Source organism: Anabrus simplex, chromosome 13 (assembly GCF_040414725.1).
Source record: "Anabrus simplex isolate iqAnaSimp1 chromosome 13, ASM4041472v1, whole genome shotgun sequence".
In the NCBI taxonomy this organism is placed as follows: domain Eukaryota; kingdom Metazoa; phylum Arthropoda; class Insecta; order Orthoptera; family Tettigoniidae; genus Anabrus; species Anabrus simplex.
Genome location: NC_090277.1, coordinates 12910166 through 12933191, shown reverse-complemented (window position 1 = coordinate 12933191; position 23026 = coordinate 12910166). Strand labels below are relative to the sequence as shown.

Genomic DNA, 23026 nt, shown 5'->3' with positions numbered 1-23026 from the left:
CATGAACTTAAAGTACAAAGAATAGCCATGTTTCAAAGCGTGTACACATTACTTATTGATTTTGCATGCATAAAATCTCGTACTAAATTTATTCCGCTAGATTGTGCTGCTATCTTAGCATAACCTATACCAATGAACTTAAAGTACAATGATTAGTCATGTTTCAAAGCGTGTACACATCAACTATCGAATTTGCATGTATCGACTCTCGTACTAAACTTCTGCAGGTAGATTGTGCTGCTATCTTAGCATAACTAAGACGCATGAACTTAAAGTACAAAGAATAGCTATGTCTCAAAGCATGTACACATTACCTATCGATTTTGCAAGCATCGACTCTCGTACTAAACTTCTTCCGCTAGATTGTGCTGGTATCTTAGCATAACCTATACGCATGGCCTTAAGGTACAAAGAATAGCCATGTTTCAAAGCGTGTACACATTAGCTATTGATTTTGCATGCATTGACTCTCGTACTAAACTTCTTCCGCTAGATTGTGCTGGCATCTTAGCATAACTGATATACATGAACTTAAATGTACAAAGAATAGCCATGTTTCAAAGCATGTACACATTACCTATGGATTTTGCATGCATTGACTCTCGTACTAATCTCCTCCCGCTAGATTGTGCTGCTATCTTAGCATAACCTATACGCATGACTTTAAGGTACAAAGAATAGCCATGTTTCAAAGTGTGTACACATCAGCTATTGATTTGCATGCAACAAATATCGTACAAAACTTCTTCCGCTAGGTTGCGCTGCTATCTTAGCATAACTCATACACATGAACTTAAAGTACAAAGAATAGCTATGTTTCAAAGTGTGTACACATCACCTATCGATTTTGCATGCATCGAATCTCGTACTAAACTTCTTGCGCTAGATTGTGCTGGTATCTTATCATAACTTATACCCATGAACTTAAAGTACAAAGAATAGCCATGCTTCAAAGCGTGTACACGTCACCTATCGATTTTGCATGCATCAAATATCGTACTAAACTTCTTGCGCTAGATTGTGCTGCTATCTTAGCATAACCTGTACGCATGAACTTAAAGTACAAAGAATAGCCTCGTTTCTAAGCGTTTACACATTACCTAATGATTTTGCACGAAACGACTATCATGCTAAACTTTTTCCACTAGATTGTGCTAATATCATGTAAGTGTGCTGCTATCTTAGCATAACCTATCGATTTTACATGCATTGACTATCGTACTAGACTTCTTCCGCTAGAGCATGTAGCAATCGCTTTTGTGTATCCCTAACCTATGTGCACGAACTTTAAGCATTAAGATGAGCTATGTTCTAAAGCGTGTACACATCACCTATCGATAATGTATGTATCGAATATCGTACTAAACTTCTCCTGCTAGAGCGTACGAGTATCGCTTGTGCGCGCACAAACTTAAAGCATAAAGAATAGCAATGTATAAAAATCTTGTAAACAAAGCAGCAGCATTACGTATAGTCAAGATTAAATGCGTGCACACAACATGTATCCATGATGCACACAGTACTAAACTTATTCCATTAGAATGTACAAAGTTCGCATGTGTTTGTACTGCTATCTTAGCATAGCCTATGTGCATGAACTTAAAGCATAAAGAATAGTTATGTGTAAAAAATCTTGTGAACATAGCAGAGTGTTAACTACGTAGGTGTAGACATTGAACTTTACATGCTGAGGCAGCATACTACGTGAGCATGACGTCACGACTACGTGCTCTTGTTTGGTAAACATAGCCACGTGCTTTTTTGACAGCTGTCTTCTTGACGAACCCTAACCTCACTTTGAAGGACAATAGAGCGTCGCTAACCTCACTGCTGCCATCTTGACGGCGGTAAACCTCAAGGCTGCCACCTTATGCATGTTATAGCGCGGAATTTAAAATCCAACAACGGAACATTGCTAACCTCACTTTTGCCATCTTTACGGCGGTAAACCTCAAGGGCTGCCACCTTATGCATGTTGTAGCGCGGAATTTAAAATCCAACAACAGAACATTGCTAACCTCACTCTTGCCATCTTGAAAAGTTCAGTGTTCCAAACACTAGTTCGAAAAACGTAACTCATCGATGAGGTTGTTGCACCTTTAGCCCTTTAGCCCTTTAGCCCATTAGCCCTTTAGCCCTTAAGCCCATTAGCCCTTTAGCCCATTAGCCCATTAGCCCTTTAGCCCATTAGCCCTTTAGCCAAGGAATGTGCGGTAAACTAATCTTCTTAGAACAAAGATATCCCCTGACATGTTCTAAACACATGTTGTATCGAGTACAGTGTTTGGTTCTACTTATTGCGTGTTCTAAATACTTCAATCAATGTTTCGATCACATGATAAAGTTAACAGCATAGAGTGCAGTTTTCGATTCCAGCCTTGTTACGTTTCTTCTGTGATTTGCAAGTCTAAACATGCATAATGACGTCATCACTGCAGCACGCGCTTACTCTAGCTATCCCGATGCAGGTTTAAACTCGTTCGATAGAGCTATGCCTTGACATAAGAGGAGGCCTTAACAGCTTATGAAAAAGCACGTCGAATTTTTCAAATTACCTGCCACCACATTTCAAAGGTATGAGGTTTAGTGCTGTAAAGATACCTGCACGATGCAAAGCTAACTTTCTTCATCAGAGCAGCCACCATCTTGTGTGAGCACCTCTAGGCCGTATCATAAGCAGCTGTGTATAGTCACCGTCTTGTCACTGCTACCTTGCGCAAGCACCCCTAGGGAGTCTCATAAGAGCAGCAGCCATCTTATGCAAGCGCTCTTAAGCTGTCTCATAAGAAGCTATGTATAGCCGCCATCTTGTAGAATTAGATAGCTGCCAATGCCAAAGGGCCTAAGTAGGGATCGAACCGTCGATCTCATCATTAGACTATGTTTTTCTTATGCCCCTGATACTGCAAACCTAGGTATCAGGTAGAAAAATTTTATCCGTTTTCGAGATATTTAACATTTTGCATTTAAGCCCTAAATTTAATGAATCGAACCTGCACGGCACGTTATACTCTCTACCATAGCTAGACCTGATCATGTTACGAAGACTTGCTTCAATACAAGCTAAAACAGAATGAATGCCATAGGGCCTAAGTAGGAACCGAACCGTCGATCTCATCATTAGACTTATGCTATCATGTTCCTCGTACTGCGAACCGAGGTATTGGGCGGAAAAATTTTGTCCGTTTTGATCTACGATGCACCGTTTTCGAGATATTTAACATTTTGCATTTAAGCCCCAAATTTAATGAATCGAACTAGCATGACACGTTAGCCTCTAAGCTAAGAGCAGCAGCCATCTTGCGCAAGCACCCTTAAGGCGTCTCAAAAGGAGTCGTGTATAGCCGCCATCTTGCGTCCGCCATTTTGCGCAAGCATCCTTAGGGCGTCTCTAGTCATCTTGTGCAAGGACCCTTAAGCCGCCTCATAAGAGCAACCGCCATCTTGCGCAAGCATCCCTAGGGCATCTCATAAAGAGTCATGTATAACTGCCATCTTGCGCAAGCATCCCAAGGGAGTCTATGTATAGCGGCCATCTTGCATAAGCACCTTTAAGGAGTCATGTATAGCCACCATCTTGTGCAATTAGCGCCGAGAGATGGCTGCTGTAGAATTTTTCTTTTTAAATTATCCGCCACCATATTTCAACTAAAGAGTGTAGCACCGAGGTTTGCGATGTAAGATGGCGGATGACAGCTGACAAAAAAGCGCGTGAGTTTGTTTACTAAACAAGAGCGCATGGAATTTGCCGCCACCACATAGATGGCAGCACGGTGCTCTCTTGATTAAAGATGGCGGATGACGGCTAACAGAACTTTTCAAATTGCCCGCTACTACATAGAGGACAGCACGGTGCTCTGTAGATTAAAGATGGTGGATGACAGGTGATGAAATTGCCCGCATGATAGCAGCACAGTGCTCTATTGATTAAAGATGGTGGATGACAGCTGTCATAAAAAGCACGTGGCTTTGTTTACTAAACAAGAGCACATAGATTTTTTTCAAATTGCCGCCACCACATTTCAAAGGTATCTAGCTAAAGAGCCAGCACTGAGGTTTGTGATGCAAGATGGCGGATGACAGCTGTCAGAAAAAAGCACGTGAGTTTGTTTCCGAACAAGAGCATGTAGAATTTTTCTAATTGCCGCCACCACATAGAGGGCAGCACGGTGCTCTCATGATTAAAGATGGCTGCTGTCACGTGGAATTGCCTGCCACCACAAAGAGGGCAGCACGGTGCTCAAAGATGGCTGCTATCAAAAAGCATTTTTCAAATTATCCGCCACCACATTTCAAAGGTAAGTAGCTAAAGAGCGCACCACTGTGCTCTATAGATTAAAGATGGTGGATGACAGCTGTCAAAAAAGCACGTGGATTTGTTTATCTCACGCTAGTAAGGTTAAGTTGGTAGCACTAAGGTTTAGGCTCGTTAAGATGGCAGCACTGCGGATGACAGCTGTGACGAATTTACATCTACTACGATAAAGAGGGCAGCACTGTGCTCTATGGATTAAAGATGGCGGATGACAGCTGTCAAAAAAGCACATGGCTTTGTTTCCAAACAAGAGCACGTGGAATTTACCACCACCACATTTCAAACTAAAGAGGGCAGCACTGTGCTCTATAGATTAAAGATGGCAGATGACAGCTGTCAAAAAAGCACGTGAGTTTGTTTTCAAACAAGAGCACGTGGAATTTTTCAATTTGCCGCCACCACATAGAGGGCAGCACGGTTCTCTCTGGATTAAAGATGGCTGCTTGTCGAAAAGCATTTTTCAAATTATCCGCCACCACATTTCAAAGGTAAGTAGCTAAAGAGGGCAGCACTGTGCTCTATAGATTAAAGATGGCGGATGACAGCTGTCAAAAAGCACGTGGATTTGTTTATCTCGAGCTAGTGAGGTTAAGTTGGTAGCACTAAGGTTTAGGCCCGTCAAGATGGCAGCACTGCCGATGACAGGTGACGAAAGAGGGCAGCACGGTGCTCTGTAGTTTAAAGATGGCGGATGATAGCTGTCAAAAAAGCACGTGGCTTTGTTTATCTCGCGCTAGTTAGGTTAAGTTGGTACTACTGAGGTTTAGGCCCGTCAAGATGGCAGTACTGAGGTTAGCGATGCGTTGTTGTCTGTCAAAAAGCACGTGGCTGTCAAAAAACACGTGGCTTTGTTTACCTCATGCTAGTTAGGTTAAGTTGGCACTAGTGAGGTTTAGGCCCGTCAAGATGGCAGCAGTGAGGTTAGCGTTGCGTTGTTGTCGATGACAGCTGTCAAAAAGCACGTGGCTTTGTTTACAAATTCAAATCTCGCGCCAAAATTCAAATTTCCCGCCAAAATTCAAATTTCTCGCGGGCGGCGGCGGCGGCGGCGGCGGCGGAGGAGGCGCCAGAACTCTCCCATTATACTACTGTCGCCAAATCCACGCTCCCAAGTTTAGAGACCCTAGGGCCCCTTATAGACGTCTCTTACGTCAGGCAGGTGATACCGTGGGTGTTATTCTACCTCCCCCAGCCACAGGGGAAATCGTTACATACTTAAATAATCTTTTTTTTTTTTTTTTTGCTAGGGGCTTTACGTCGCACCGACACAGATAGGTCTTATGGCGACGATGGGATGGGAAAGGCCTAGGAGTTGGTAGGAAGCGGCCGTGGCCTTAATTAAGGTACAGCCCCAGCATTTGCCTGGTGTGAAAATGGGAAACCACGGAAAACCATCTTCAGGGCTGCCGATAGTGGGATTCGAACCTACTATCTCCCGGATGCAAGCTCACAGCCGCGCGCCTCTACGCGCACGGCCAACTCGCCCGGTCTTAAATAATCTACTGTTTCAATGTCCTTTATATGACCATCAAAGAGCCCTCTTAATACAATCACCAAGAAAGGCGGTGTGTAATTACCAATAAATGTGTCTTGTTTAGTTGGCCCCTACTGTATGTATTCCTACTTTCCAGATTGCAAAAACGATTACTAAATTCTTAGATGATTGTAATATTCGTACATACTTGTGTTTCTTTTCCCTTATACCGTATGTGAATTGATCGGCTTTATAGCGTCTTCATACTGGTCAGTGGAGCGAAGATTGGTACTTTTGTATCAATGTTTCTCCACGTCATTCGAAAATAAGTGCCGGAGTGAGGGGCGCTAGCCTTCTGACCCGAACTCGCAGGTTCAATCCTGGCTCAGTCCGGTGGTAGAGGTAGACTATTTGAAAGTGCTCAAATACGTCAGCCTCGTGCCGTTAGATTTACTGGCACGTACAAAAGCTCTTTCGGGACGAAATTCTGGCACCTCGGCGTTTCCTAAAACCGTAAAAGTAGTTATATATAACATTATTAGAAAATTAAGCCACGATGTCTAATAGACCTAGAATCTAGAATGTTTGTAGGCTATTGTCAGGTAGAACGTTATCCAAGTCTGTTTCATGAGTATGTTTCTGTACGTTCAAAGACTGCTCAGAGAGCTCTGGCTAAATCCAATGAAAAACGAAGAGGGAATAATAATAATAATAATAATAATAATAATAATAATAATAATAATAATAATAATAATAATAATAATGAAGCAAACGTTGGAGCTATTTTCAAATATAAAACCACATCCTGTGGCCTTCCTCTTTCAGAAGTGACTTACATGCCATCATCGATTGCGAATTTTGTTTTCAGTTTCCACTAGTCCTTTCATCGGTTCTTTTTAAATGTCATTTGCTGAACTTAACCGTTCCCTACGAGATACATGTATAGATGCATATCTCGTAGGCAACGACTTAACTCTCTCTCCCCTCCCCCATCACCCTACAACCAATGTTTTGTAGCCACGTAGCCATTAGCTTATGACATGAGGGAGTTTCAATGCACTGATTGCTACTTTCAGTTAGACTGTGGACTATTTGTACATCATGGCCAGCAATCAGAGCATGTGTGTATCGCGTAGTTAGTCTCATTATTGTAATTTATTTCCACTGCTATTTAAACAAGGGAAAGATCTCGACTTTTGTAATTCAAGACTCAACAAACTTCTTTCTTTTGTCTAGGAGAAACTATTTCATTCATATTCTTTTACTAAAAACCAACGAGCTTGTTGCTAAAAACGAATACATTGTTCTGTCAAGGCATTATAACCAACTCTTATATGTTTACTGTAAACATTTATTAACACCAACGAGGTTACCATAGCGACTACATTTTTTTTTCTAAACTGAGCGCAATATGGGCAACATCCACAAGTTGAATTTATTTCCGAGTTGGCTGGAATTTATTCTCGCCGATGAATTCATTTTCAGTGCTATTTATTTCACAAAATAGTCAATTACGATTAACAAACATTAACTTTATTTGTATGCTTCGTGCTAACAAATTTAAGCCTAAGGAGGTGGAAAGTGGTTCCAGTGATGCAAAGAACTTTTCTTGACGTCAACAAAATCTTGCTGTAATGGGCAATGTGTCTTTAACTATAATATTATACATGGTTTGGAGCCTTGGGCATTTTCTTCTTTAATAATTCCAACACGTTACGATGTTTACACTCTTATCTTAGGTAGCAATGTTCGTTTATTCTTAGTGCTCCTACTTGCGCAAGGTGAAGTATCTGTGATCTTTGTGATAAATTTTCTCGCGCGTGTATTAGTGGTATATGTTATGACGGGCATGTGGCCTAAACGATGTCTAAATAACATGGGCGGACAAGTGTTAATATTTATCCATGTGAATGGAAGTTAAAATAGTTTTGTTAGTTTATTCTTGATTAGTTGTATTTTTGTTCTACGTGTTTTCAAATACAGTAATTGACTCGGCGGTGGTTAATGGATTTGTTGTGGTAGGTACTGTATTCTATGGACTAGAATTCATTTTATAGTTTTGATTGAATTTGACTGTATGTTTATAGTGTAATTGTTGACGAATAATGCTTACAGTTTGAGGTAAACGAGGTTACATTCTGCGTCCTAGAATTATCCCATGTGACTTTTTGTACTTCTCTTTACCGTAATTCAAACTTCTAACAATAAAGTTCCCTTCATTTCATTTGAGGTTAAACGAGACCTTGCTAGCCTGTCGTAGTTGCCGAGTTTTGTAAAAATATATTTCAAAAACTTATTTGTGAGAATTTAATCTCTTTTGATGAACCACATTGTTTATATACAGAAGCACGAATTTTAACGTCAACCGTGATTAACCTGTGAAGGGAATAATATATTGTTTATTTGGATTTAAATTTTACACAGCCATATAACACTTGTGCATGATGTGCTCTTAATTTTCTAAAGGTGCTTCGAAAGGATGCACAATTTGAAACCACTTGAAATATAAAGTATAGGCTATTGCCAGAAACATATCTGACACCCATGAATATTAGCTATTGATCCTCTTTTAACATAATAATGAATTATTTCTAGTCTGTTGTCATGTTTGATTCCTCGTTCTGTTTTTCTTCCTTGATTGGTTGATGCATTTCGGGGTTTTGTCAATACAGTTGACATCGTGATTTAGTATTTTCACTGTTTGTTCTATCTGTCAGTAGCATCATATGATTTACCCCTTGCCCTTCATCTAGTATAAGAGGGAAATTTCGTATTTGTAAATTTTGTATAGATTCCTGCTAACCATTCCATGCAGAGCTGTGATGGATAAAATTGTAACTGTTTAATCAGTAATATTGATCTTTTAGTAACATAGCTTTATCATAACTGCCCTCATATTAATTTGTTGTGAACATACAGAATATAATGTACTTGTTTGTTGTATAATATTGAGGTCCCTAATAGAGTGGGAATCTGGACGTAACAAGCACTCCCATCCTTTAGATTATTTACCTTACACCTCGGAAGAAACCTCTCCGTTATTGTTTCTTAGGCCCACTGTCATAGTTTGAACTTAAGCCAAAGCTTTAATAATTCATGAATCCCTCAGGCAAGGCTTGGCGTACAAACTGAGTTTCACAGTAGTGCTGCCATTTTTGGTTTTACATCTGCATATAACTCAACAGTTGTAGGTTATCCAGCAACATAAACAGTAAATTGAGTGAAAAGTGTGATTCAAAACTTACTGTAAATTTTAGTTCTCAAGAAGAAGAAAAAAAAAATTATAAACAAAAAACAAATATTAAGTTAGCATAGGCTATGTATTTTTGGTTGAAATTAGTGGTACTTTTACCAGCTATCAGCAGTTTAAATATATATTTGTAATTGTTATTTGATTTGAAATTTTAAACTCCGAGGTGTTCCGTGAATGTTCACACAGTGCACCCATTCTTGTTGTTGACTGCGGTCAACATAACATGAAAGTCAAAAGTGACGCTGTATCTTTTTGAACAGAAATGATACAAAGGTAATCGTCAAGCAGTTGCCACTGATTTGCAGTTAGACCTGTCACTCAGCTGGCAGATTCCCTATCAGTTGTTTACCTAGTCGTTTCTTAAATGATTTTGAAGATGTTGGAAATTTATCAAACATTGCCCTGGGTAAATTATACCAGTCCCCAATTCCTCTTCCGGGCAACGAATATTTACCCCAATTTTTTGTTTTGAATTGTAACTTTTATCTTCATATAGCCTTTTCATATAGTACTTTTTAAAGCTCCACTTGTCTACTAATGTCATTCCATGCCACCTGTCCACTGACAGTTTGGAATATAGCCTACCTCCTGAGAGCTGTACGTTTTCTTACTCCCAGGTCTTTTCAGCCCAAAGGGTGGAACATTTTCATAACACTACCTGCTCTTTTGTCAGTAATCGTTCTACACTGGAGTCTTTTTAGTGACTTATACACTCTCTCCTTTACGTCCTTACTACAATCCCTATGTTCCCTCATAGCCATATGAAGAGATCTGTAAACTTTATTTCCAATCCCATTAATGTGAATACTCAGGTGAAGATCTTAACTTACATTATCACTTAGACACTTAGTGATCCCCCTGAGGTACTTTCACCCCGTCAACACAGTAATAAAAACTGAGGGACTTTTCCTGTTGGTGAAACTTACAACCTGACTTTTCAAACCTTTTTACTGATATATTTACCTAATGCATAGCTGATGAAAGCCTATAGTTCTCATATGTGTGCAGTCTATAGAGCTCTGATAACACAAAGGAATTTGACTGTTTTATAAAAATATTCATTTATTTTAACCTTTATTTTTTTATGAATCCTGGGGAACTACATGGAACTCTTACCTGAACAGGGCAATGTGATGTGTAACAATTTTCATAACTCTGCATACTGTGAGATGTCTGAGAGATTTCCCAGCTCTAATAAGCATGCTGTTCCTTGCAAGTGATCTCAATGTTGGGAGAAGCATTGCTTGTGGTTAGATTTCTTTGTTCCTGAAATATAAAATTCACCAAGCAAGTGGCTGTGTGATTTGGGTCATGTAGCTGTGAGCTTGCATTCGGGTGATAGTGGGTTCGAACCCCACTGTTGGCAACCCTGAAGATGGTTTTCTGTGGTTTCCTATTTTCACACCAGGCCACAGTCGCTTTCTTCTCACTCCTAGCCCTTTCCTATCCCATTGACCCCGTAAGACCTATCTGTGTCGGTGTAACATAAAGCAACTTGTAAAAAAAAAGTACAGTGAAACTTCTGAATAAGGTACACTATTGGAGATTTACTGATTATCCGTTATTCACAAGTGTCCATTGAAAAACAGAGACAGATTTGGGCACTCATTTTCCGTACGAACACTCGCATTCTTGCTCTTCTGTTGTGCATGTGGGCTAAAATACTGAACCAACCAAACCCCCTGGCACAGCAGCCCCCACCAGGCAAGTTGGCCATGTGGTTAGGGGTGTGCAGCTGTGAGCTGGCATCCAGGGGATAGTGGGTTCGAACCCCACTGTCGGCAGCCCTGAAGATGGTTTTCTGTGGTTTCCTAATTTCACACCAGCAAATGCTGGGGCTGTTCCTTAATTAAGGCAATGGTCACTACCTTCACACTCCTAGCCCTTTCCTATCCCGTCGTCGCCATAAGATCTATCCGTATTGGTGCTATGTAAGCAAGTTGAAAAAAACAACAACAAAGAAACAAAAACAATAATAATAATAATGTTATTTGTTTTACGTCCCACTAACTACTTTTAACAAAAACAAAACAGCACCAAAGGGCCATGGCATACCAAGCGACTGCTGCTCAGCTCGAAGGCCTGCAGATTATGAGGTGTCGTCTGGTCAGCACAATGAATCCTCTCGGCTGTTATTGTTGGCTTTCTAGACGGGGGTTTTCATCTCACCGTCAGGTAGTTCTTCAGTCATAATCACATAGGCTGAGTAGACCTCGAACCAGCCCTCAGATCAGATAAAAATCCCCAATCTAGCTGGGAATCGAACCTGGGTCCTCCGGGTAAGAGGCACGCACATTACCCCTACACTGGTGCACCGACCTAAAATATTGCAGCTTAAGCTAATACTGTGGAACTGGTCATAATTGTTTTCCAACGTGTCTTTCCATTGAAGCAGTTCAGTTGTTGCTGTCTTCTGCTGTGGATAAGTGGTAGAGTGTCAGCATCTGGACTCCAAGATACTGGGTTCAGACTCAGCAGAGGTACTTGGATGTTTGAAGGGTGGAGAAAAACCTATGATGTGTGTTGAACTTACGTTAGCATTTTTTTTTTTTTTTAGGTCCTTTCGAAGTTCATTAAGGCAGGGTGTTGAGTTCTTAAGCGCAGTTACATAATCTATTATCCTTTTTGTCAGTCGATTTTCTGGCAATCTAATCATGTGGTCAAATAATTTTATTCATCTTTTCCTAATGTTAATTTCGATGTTTTCTATTATTATTATTATTATTATTATTATTATTCATCGTTAGGGCCATTAAGTGCTGCAAGATTTCAACTGTTTGTCTTCTTCCGAGCCCACCGGGCTTTCATCCTTTCGGAGTGTGCTTAAGTCGACTTGGGAGTTCTTGATGAACTTGTCCAAGTTTGTGTTTGAATGGATGTTGTTATTACGATGGACTCCATTGAAGACATGTAGTGTGTTGTTCCTCAGCTAACTCATCTGATTCGTTGTTATTGGCGTAAGATTTACAACAGTTATAGGCTGCCACAAGAACAAAGAGTACCTTAACCAATAGTTATTATTTCACAAAAAGCCTGCCTGGTGGCCATGATCGTTAAGGCATTGAAGTCTAAACGGCCTGACACCGAGGTTAGCCAGTTCGAGTCCTGTTGGTCAAAAATATTTTCACCATCAGATTGTTAGCCGGCAGGGTATGGGAGGTAGTGTATACAATTTTTAATCATTAGATTGCGTGCCAAAAGCCTGGATGCAATTCCAAACCTCTCCGCAGTGCTTACATGGAGTGAGGGCATATGACGCTGTTGATGGTGATTTGTCCATCACATGAGACGTTAAGCCTTGAGCAGAATCCTTGGTGCCATTCGACAAATGGCAATAAAGACCACCAGTACATCACCTTGAAACCATATAATCATAAATCCTCAGCATTTTCCATAACCCATTTTTTTTTTACGAATCTCTCTGGGCTACAGGCAGAAACAGGTTGAATATTCTATGAATGTTTGTGCCATTGTGGCACAATACAGAAATGTAAATAATAATAAAATTATTATTTAATCCGTTTACCCTCCAGGGGTGGATTTTCCCTCGGACTCAGCAAGGGATCCCAACTCTACCGCATCAAGGGCAGTGTTCTGAGCGAGAGATATATTTGGTCGGGGATACAGCTGGGAAGAAGGACCATCACCCAGGTGGCCTCGCCTGCTATGCTGAACAGGGGCCTTGCGAGGGCATGGGAAGATTGGAAGGGATAGACAAGAAAGAGGAAAGGGGCCGTACGTAGCCTTAAGTTAGGTATCATCCCAGCATTTTCCTGAGGAGAAGTAGGAAACCACGAAAACCACTTCAAGGATGGTGCCGGCACCGGGTTTCACCTTCTCCCTTCGTACTATCATCACGTCATTTATTTCATCTCATTAACTACTCTGACTAGGTTGACATCACGAAGGGCATTCGATCATAAAAACCCGCCATGACAAATTCATCTTACCTCATACCCTACCCCGTAGAGAAATGGGGCTACGGTTGGACAAACATATTTCACAAAATGGTTCATGGTGTGGGTTACTGTAGTCACGTCCTAGTTCGTGAACCATGGGCAACGGCTGAGTGGCCTAGTAAGTGGCCCTGAGAGTTGGGATACCAGTTGCTATGAAATGGGAGTGGGCATCTCGGACATATTCTGAGTCATGGCCCTCCTTGTGCTCAGGCGGCTAGGACTATACAATTCATCAGTGGTCCATAACCCGTTAGAGGAGAGATCCTCACTTGGACTATGTGCAAGTAGGGTAGCATCCTGCTTCATGAATTTACCGAGCTCAGAACATTTTTAGCAAGCCTCGGACCTATGGAAGTAACGGAGTCCCACTCCCATTTGACTGGCGAGGGACTCCTTAGAAACAGCTTGGCGAACGAAATGGAATTCGATGGGCAGCTATCAATATTAATGGGGCTTATGGAAGATAGAAAGTAGAACTGGCTGAGTCAGCAAAGAGGATGCATCTGGATGTGCTAAGGGTAAGTGATATTTGGGTAAGGGGAGATAATGAGGAAGAGATAGGAGATTATAAAGTCTACTTGACGGGTGTTAGAAAGGGAAGGGCAGAGTCTGGGGTAGGGCTCTTTATCAGGAATACCATTGCACGCAACATAGTTTCTGTTAGGCATGTAAATGAGCGAATGATGTGGGTAGATTTGTCAGTTGAAGGAATTAGGACTAGAATTGTCGCAGTGTATTCACCATGTAAGGGTGCAGATGAGAATGAAGTTGACAAGTTTTATGAAGCAGTGAGTGACATCGTCGTCAGGGTCAACAGCAAGGATAGAATAGTGCTAATGGGCGATTTCAGTGCGAGAGTTGGGAATAGAACTGAAGGATACGAAAGGGTGATTGGTAAATGTGGGGGAGATATGGAAGCTAATGGGAATGGGAAGCGTTTGCTGGACTTCTTCTCTGCTAGTATGGGTATAGCAGTTACGAATACATTCTTCAAGCATAAGGCTATTCACCGCTACACATGGGAGGCTAGGGATACCAGATCCACAATAGACTATATCTTAACTGACTTCGAATTCAGCAAATCTGTTAGGATTGTACAAGTTTTCTGGGGAATTTTCGATGATAGAGACCACTATCTGATCTGTAGTGAACTAAGTATCTCTAGGCCTAGGGTAGAGAAAGTGAAATCTGTCTGCAAACGAATAAGGGTAGAAAATCTCCAGGATGAGGAAATTAGACAGAAGTACATGGATATGATTAGTGAGAAGTTTCGAACAGTAGACAGTAAGCTGGCTCAGGATATAGAAAGAGAATGGGTAGCATACAAGGATGCTCTAGTAGAAACAGCAAGGGAATGCCTAGGAACAACTGTGTGTAAAGATGGGATAAGGCGAACATCTTGGCGGAATGATGGAGAGCAGCTGTAAACGTAAAAAGAAGGCTTATCAGAAATGGCTCCAAACAAGGGCCAAGGCAGACAGGGATTTGTAGTTGTTGAATCCAAAAAGAAGTCGTGGGAAGATTTTGGTAATAATAATAATAATAATAATAATCGTATGGCCTCAGCTACCGTGTGCAGACATTTCAATTTGACGCCATCTGGCTGTCTGCTCGTCAATTTCGACATTCCGTTTTACTCTAGGCCCCCACTAGGTGGCAGACCGAGTAAACCGAAACTCTCTTGGGCGTCTATGGCTGAGATTTAATGAATTTTATCGGGTAAACACCAAATGTGTTGCCAGAGATCTTTTACATGCCGACATCGTACGACATGGAGTGTCAAATGGACTTTTTTCCGCCCTTCAAAAATCCGACTACCTCTGCCGGGTTTGAACCCGCTATCTTGGGATCCGGAGGCCGACACTCTACCGCTGATCCACAGAGGCAGCTAAGATTTTGGTAATAACCTGGAAAGGCTAGGTCAAGCAGCAGGGAAACCTTTCGGGACAGTAATAAAGAATCTTAGCAAGGGAGGGAAAAAGGAAATGAACAGTGTTTTGAGTAATTCACGTGAACTCATAATAGATCCCAGGGAATCACTGGAGAGGTGGAGGGAATATTTTGAACATCTTCTCATTCATCATCATCATCATCATCATCATTTCCCTTTATCCAGCTGTAGCCGGGTAGGGGCAAATATCGTTCCTCTCCACTTTCTTCGGTCTTTCTACCACTCCTTCTCCAACACTGCGTCCCAGTCCAGGTTTCTTTTTATAATGCTGCGTTGGATGGTATCCTTCCACAATCATGGTCGTCCACGGCCTCTCCTTCCTTGGATTTGCATTTCCATCACCTTTTTTGGCATTCTTTCATCGCTCATTCGCTTTATGTGCCCAAACCATCTTAGTCGGCTCTTCTCTATTCTATCATTCATTTTTTCCACTCCAATTTCTTCCCGGATTTTCTCATTCCTTATTTTGTCTCTTCTACTCTTCTGTATCATACTCCTCAAGAACTTCATTTCGGCTGCCTGTATTCGACTCTCATCCTTCTTTGTCATTGTCCAAGTTTCTGCTCCGTAAGTTGTTATGGGTACGTAATACATCTTGTACATAGTATCCTTTTGTACATAGTATCCTATTGTACATAGCATCTTCTCAATGTAGAAGGAAATCATCCTGGTGGTGTTGCGAACAGCCAAGCTCATGGGGAGGAGGAAAATGTTGTTAGTGAAATTACGCTTGAGGATGTGGAAAGGATGGTAAATAAACTCCATTGTCATAAAGCAGCAGGAATAGATGAAGTTTGACCTGAAATGGTGAAGTATAGTGGGAAGGCAGGGATGAAATGGCTTCACAGAGCAGTAAGATTAGCATGGAGTGTTGGTAGGGTACCTTCAGATTGGACAAAATCAGTAATTGCACCTATCTAAAGCAAGGGAACAGGAAGGATTGCAACAACTATCGAGGTGCCTCATTGATTAGTATACCAGGCAAATTATTGACTGGCATCTTGGAAGGGAGGGTGCGATCAGTCGTTGAGAGGAAGTTGGATGAAAACCAGTGTGGTTTCAGACCACAGAGAGGCTGTCAGGCAAATTTTCAGTATGTGCCAGGTAATTGAAAAATGCTACGAGAGGAATAGGCGGTTGTGTTTATGTTTCGTAGATCTAGAGAAAGCATATGACAGGATACCGAGGGAAAAGATGTTCGCTATACTGGGGGACTATGGAATTAAAGGTAGATTATTAAAATCAATCATAGGCATTTATGTTGACAATTGGGCTTCAGTGAGAATTGATGGTAGAATGAGTTCTTGGTTCAGGGTACTTACAGGGGTTAGACAAGGCTGTAATCTTTCACCTTTGCTGTTCGTAGTTTACATGGATCATCTGCTGAAAGGTATAAAATGGCAGGGAGGGATTCAGTTAGGTGGAAATGTAGTAAGCAGTCTGGCCTATGCTGACGACTTGGTCTTAATGGCAGATTGTGCCGAAAGCCTGCAGTCTAATATCTTGGAACTTGAAACTAGGTGCAATGAGTATGGTATGAAAATTAGCCCCTCAAAGACTAAATTGATGTCAGTAGGTAAGAAATTCAACAGAATTTAATGTCAGATTGGTGATACAAAGTTAGAACAGGTCGATAATTTCAGGTATTTAGGTTGTGTGTTCTCCCAGGATGGTAATATAGTAAGTGAGATTGAATCAAGGTGTCGTAAAGCTAATGCAGTGAGCTCGCAGTTGCGATCAACAGTATTCTGTAAGAAGGAAGTCAGCTCCCAGACGAAACTATCTTTACATCGGTCTGTTTTCAGACCAACTTTGCTTTACGGGAGCGAAAGCTGGGCGGACTCAGGATATCTTATTTTAAAATTAGAAGTAACAGACATGAAAGTAGCGAGAATGATTGTTGGTACAAAGAGTTGGGAACAATGGCAGGAGGGTACTCAGAATGGGGAGATAAAGGCTATTTAGGAATGAACTCAGTGGATGAAGCTGTACGCATAAACCGGCTTCGGTGGTGGGGTCATGTGAGGTGAATGGAGGAGGATAGGTTACATAGGAGAATAGTGGACTCTCTTATGGAGGGTAAGAGAAGTAGAGGTAGACCAAGACGACGATGGTTAGACTCAGTTTCTAACGATTTAAAGATAAGATGTATAGAACTAAATGAGGACACAGCACTAGTTGCATTTCGAGGATTGTGGCGACGTTTAGTAAATTCACAGAGGCTTGTTTCAAACTGAACGCTGAAAGGCATAACAGTCTATAATGATAATGTATGCATGTATCTATGTATGTATGTAAGATTTTTAAATACTTAAAATGAAAACAGGGTGGCTTCAAGGTGGTTGTTATGGTCTCTAGGTGTGGTTTCTGAAGATGGCTCTCAACCCCTTTAATGCGGCTATTACAGTTGAGTGGAGAATGTCAGCACTTGGTCCAAATCCTTTCTTGAAATCCACGAGTGGCCGGGGAATAGTCCCTCGAGCGCTATCGTGGGGCCAGTGATGCTTAAGGACTCAAGCTTGTATTTGACTTTGTCGTAAGGTACTTCAGTTTCGTAGATTTGACTTTTTATATTTTTAAAATTTTTTAAAGGTCAACTTCTTGAGGTTTGAATGCCGGGCTGAGTGGGTCAGTCGGTTGAGGCGCTGGCCTTCTGACACCAACTTGGCAGGTTCAATCCTGGCTCAGTCCGGTGGTATTTGAAGGTATTCAAATACTTAGCAGGGTGATGTCGGTAGATTTACGGGCACATAAATGAACTCCTGTGAGACTTAAGTTCCGGCACCTCATCGTCTCTGGAAACCTCAAAAGTAGTTAGTTGGACGTAAAGCCAATAATATTATTATTAATACCTTGGAACTTTGTGGTGTAATGGCTTGTGTGATTAGCTACCATCCCCAGAGGCCCGGGTTCAATTCCCGGCCCTGCCATGAAATTTGAAAAGTGGTACGAGGACTGGAATGGGGTCCACTCAGTCCAGTAAGGTGAACTGAGTGAAGAGGGGTTTGATTCCCACCTCAGCCATCCTCAAAGTGGTTTTCTGTGGTTTCTTACTTCTCCTCCAGGTAAATGTTGGGATGATACCTAACTTAAGGCCACGGCTGCTCCCTTTCCTCTTCCTTGTTTATTCTTTCCTTTCTTCCCATGCCTCCACAAGGTCCCTGTTCAGCATAGCAGGCGAGTCCACCTGGGCAATGTACTGGTCCTTCTTCCCGGTTGTATCCCAGACCAAATCTCTCTTGCTCCAGAATACTGCTGTTGATGCGGTAGGGGTGGGATCCCTTGCTGATTCTGAGGGAAAATCCAACTCTGGAGGGTAAACGGATTAAATAATAATTAATAATTTTGTTATTATTATTTACATTTCTGTATTGTGCCACAATGACACAAACATTGATGGAATATGCAACCTGTTTCTGCCTGTAGCTCAGAGAGATTCATAAAAAATTGGGTTATGGAACGTTATTCTGAGGATTTATGATTATATGGTTTCAAGATGATGTACTGGTGGTCTTTATTGCCATTTAGGTGGTGGTGGTGGTCGTTGTTTTAAGAGGCCGAATGTCGTCATGTGTCACCATTATCATTTAGTTTTCCGGTATCTTTATCTCTATAGTTCTGCTTTATCGTAAATATTAAAAATTTTCATATGTCTGAGTGTTAACTGGTATTCACCAATATATAGATTAAGAATGTTTCTTTTTTACAGTTCCCTAAGAGAATCTCTCTGAGAAATGGGGCGGCAGCAAAGAGAGAAACGTAAGAAAAGTAAAGCCTCGAAGAAGAATGCGAAAGCTAAAGATGAGGAGATCCCCAGCACTCCATGTATGTGTGGATTACTTAACGTGTGCCTGTTGTAACTCGTAACACATCAGTTTACAAGTAGTTGGCTTTCAGCCTGTTTCAGTATTTCAGTAGCGTAGTTTGCGAGTGTGTATGTAACTTGTTTGTGATTGAAGGATTTTAACATTTTTCACAGTCCTGTAGATTATCATAGTCCCATTGTTTTGCCTTATAAAATTATTAGTGACCCACCCGGCTGTGCACGTGAGCAGTTTTGAATTTATCATGCTAGGCGTTGTAAGTTTTCTCTATAGACAACAGAACCCTTTTTCCTCCTGATGTATCTATATATGTATGTGCTAGACAAATCCAAGAGAAATGCAGACAACAACAAATCCTGTTTCTTTTAATATTTTATTATCTGGAAAGGGCCTTTGATTCTGTTCCTAGAGAAGCTATGTGGATGGTATTATGGTGCTTTTGCTGTCTTGACCGTTTTGTAGGTTTTCCAGGCTTTTTATGATGGAATGGTTGGACGAGTTCTTCACCTGAATGAGCAATCAGAAGAATTCCCTATCACAAATGGTCTTAAGCAAGGCTGCTTGCCCCATTCTTTTCGCCCTGTACTTGGCAGCCATGCTTGCAAGACTTCTACTAATAACCATGTAGGTGTGAAAATTAAGTTTTGGTATGATGGTGCACTGTTCAACCAAATCAGGCTCTCTTCTTGGAAATTGACTCATAATACTTGGATAATGGAACTTGGTACTACCATGTGTGTGAAAAAGTATACAAAGACCCCCAACCAAATTTTTTATATTCTGTGTTCATATGAATAGAAGTGTCATTTTACTTGAATATAATATTTAACTGTTTCATAAAGACATAACCACGGATAGGAAATATTTACCAACACAATTACATCATAGCCAGGCTGAGTGGCTCAGATGGTTGAGGCACTGGCTTTCTGACTCCAACTTGGCAGGCTCGATCCTGGCTCATTCTGGTGGTACTTGAAGGTACTCAAATACGCCAGCCTCGTGTCGGTAGATTTACTGGCATGTAAAGGAACTCCTGCAGGACTAAATTCTGGTACCCTGGCGGCTGTGAAAACCGTAAAAGTAGTTGGTGGGATGTAAAGCCAATAGCATTATTGTTATTACAGTTGCATAATATTTATTGCTTTCTGATGTGTGCCAATAGTTTGAATGACTGAAGTCATGTCAGTTAATGTGAATTCAAAGAAATTTCAGCAGCATTAAAAGTGACATATAAATAGCCAAAATCAGTAGAAAAATAAGTAAAAGAACTTTTCTCCTCTTGTTTGTCCATAGTGTCCAGTCAAAACAGAAAACAAAAATGAATCAGAAACACTTTGGTCTTTGTAAGTACAGTTGAACCTCCTTTCTGCGGCACTGTCGGTTCCAAGGAAAAATGTCCGTTACGAGAGGTGTCCGTTAGAACAAGTTTGTAAAAATAATCGAACCTTAAATATAAGCATACATATCTTTACTTTTATTATTCTAAGTCATTTCTGTGTTAGTATTTCATAGAGAGTTGTTATAAGTGATTTTACATCACTTACAAACATTACAGATTCGTGAAGTAATCCATTGTTACTCATGTTTAATAGACAACTGAAATGCTACGGTAACTTGTGAGTCAACAGTCTCTTGCAGCATTTCTGTGCAATTAGAATTCTCGGAATAGGCCCATACACCACTAGGTAGAACTGCATTCCGATGTACTTTCTCTCCCCTTGCACTCGAAATAGTACAAACATTCAAAAGGGATTTCCTTACGTTTGAAGAATGGTTTTAAAAGAAAAGACACATGTGGTCCAGCGTAATAAATTGTCCTGCAACGTGTAAAGTGTCCGCTTAAGTCAAGTGGACGGGACAAATGGCGATGTCTGCTTAAATGGGGCCACTTGTCTTATGTAAAATAAAATTGGTTCCGAGGAAAATTGTCCGTATAGGGAGGTGTCCGCTGACTCTCTAAAAATAGTGTGTCAACCCCAAGTGCAGGTGGCAGAGAGAGATGACGCATGCTTTCATTTCATAAAATGAATTTCATTGCAAAGCCCGTATTGTTGATAGTATACTTTTTAAAGGTACTGTCAAAGGTTCCAACTTTACAATACTAAAACAATTATATTTAATTAGGGTGACATTAACAAGTGTTGGGACATGTTTTGTCCTTTTTGGACATCATCAGCCGAAAATACTTATAAGATGAGTAAAATAAACGGTCACAAATACACATTAAAATACGATTCGGGTACATGATAAAATTCGAAGAATGTTCTTAAAATGCTGGAGCTCAATTGCTTTTTAGTTCTGTTGGAATGAAGATAAAGTTGTTGAACACACATAATAGTTTCATTAAAAATTCAATGATCGAGCTCTTCTTATGTTTGGAAAATTCTAAATTCCCATGGAGGGAATTAGATATTTTTTTAATAGAGCAAACGCCTGAAAAGCCTTACATCTGAACTCTTCTTATGTTGGCGTGATGTTGTGTTGTTGATAATTCTTAGTTACTTCCTCATCTGCCTCAGAGAGGTGAGGCTCGATACGTGTGTTACAGCTGACTTAAGTTGAGCTGTGGAGGCTGTATGTGAAGAAAGCAAGTTTGGAGTGAGAGTAGGGGACTGTTGGATCCAGTGCGTAAAGGTTTGTTGTGAGGCTTGTTCATGGGGAATTTGTTGAATAATACCTTGGAAAGCACATTTACAGTTTCCAAAATTTCGTTTAGATTATGAGCAGGACTGCATTTTTGGTCTATGTTAATGAAAATGTTTAAGATGTTAAGTAAATTGCCCTTATTATTGAAGCAAAGAATTTTTAAGTCCTGCTCTATGGGAGTGAAAGGGTGGTTGGATTCTGTTACAGGGGTACTCGTGGCGGAATACTTATTGTGTCTGGAGGTGTTGACATGTGTATTTGTGACCTTGTCTATTTTGTCTATTTTACTCATCTTACAAGTATTTTCAGCTGTTGATGTCCAAAATGAAGAACGAAATACGTCCCGACACTTGTTAATGTCACCCTAATTAAACTTAATGGAACCAGGCGAGTTGGCCGTGCACGTAGAGGCGCGGGGCTGTGAGCTTGCATCCGGGAGATAGTAGGTTCGAATCCCACTATCGGCAGCCCTGAAGATGGTTTTCCGTGGTTTCCCATTTTCACACCAGGCAAATGCTGGGGCTGTACCTTAATTAAGGCCACGGCCGCTTCCTTCCAACTCCTAGGCCTTTCCCATCCCATCGTCGCCATAAGACCTATCTGTGTCGGTGCGACGTAAAGCCCCTAACAAAAAAACAAAAAAAAACTTAATTGTGTTAGTATTGTATTGTACCTTTAAGAAAAAGATGCTTTCATGACTTTGAATATATCAAGTAATCAAGAAGTAAGTATAAATAACCACCTAATCGATACTTTATTAATGCCTCAGGCAAAATTGAATAAAATTAAAACTTACAGGACATGTTTCGACTACTTAGTGGTCCTCTTCAGCTGTATAAATAAAGAACTGAAAAGAAAAACATTGAGAATAAGCACAAATAAAAGTTCTTTGGAGACTCCTTTGATAAAAATGGAGGTCATCAGAATAGGTCATCTTGCCTCTCGTTCTTGTTTGGAAAAGATGTTTATTCTGCGCTGTCTAGAGGGTCTGTCTTTGAGCGCGACCTGGTGAAGTAACGATGTGATACAGTTTGACAGTTCATGGAAAGCTCTGGAGAGAAGGGAAGTAGAGTTTTATCATCATCTAAAATAACATGTGAGGGAGGAGGGAGATTGGGCTGTGCTTCTGCAATGTCGTGTTTGATTATATCTCTTGTTCGTCTAGTCTGTTTCATGTCTACCCATTCTAAGTATTTGCTAATATTCTCATATAAGATGTTTTTATGCTCGTTGTTTTCGTTGAGATTCTCTTCACCGTTTTCCAATTTATCAAGAACGATGTGGATGTTTTCCAGGTTGTTCATAAGATTACCTTTATTAATCATACAGATAATTTGAAGGTCCTGTTTTATATTGGTGAATTTGTGGTTGGACTCTTTCATATGGGATCCCATGGCAGAGAATCTTTTGTATCTTTCAGCATTGACGTGTTCTTGATATCTAATTGAGAAGTTCCTTCCAGATTGTCCCACGTAAGTTTTTTTACATTGAGCACAAGTCAGCTTATAAATACCCGATTCCTGGAATTCGTCATCTTTAAGTTTATTAGCTTTATTATGACTAAAGAATCTATGTTTCATGTTGTTGTTTGTAGAGAAGGCTAC

At 40.7% G+C, this 23026-nt stretch overlaps 1 protein-coding gene across 1 annotated transcript in view; it reads left to right on the top strand.

The window, feature by feature from the left end:
- Positions 1 to 7668: 7668 nt before the first annotated feature.
- LOC136884820 (uncharacterized) overlaps positions 7669 to 23026 on the top strand; it is a 96329-nt gene continuing 80971 nt past the window's right edge. The window contains exons 1-2 of the mRNA XM_068230019.1: positions 7669 to 7807; positions 18662 to 18777. Of these exons, the coding sequence (XP_068086120.1) occupies positions 18687 to 18777 (91 nt within the window). The 5' untranslated portion in view covers positions 7669 to 7807; positions 18662 to 18686. The remainder of the gene's footprint in view (positions 7808 to 18661; positions 18778 to 23026) is intronic.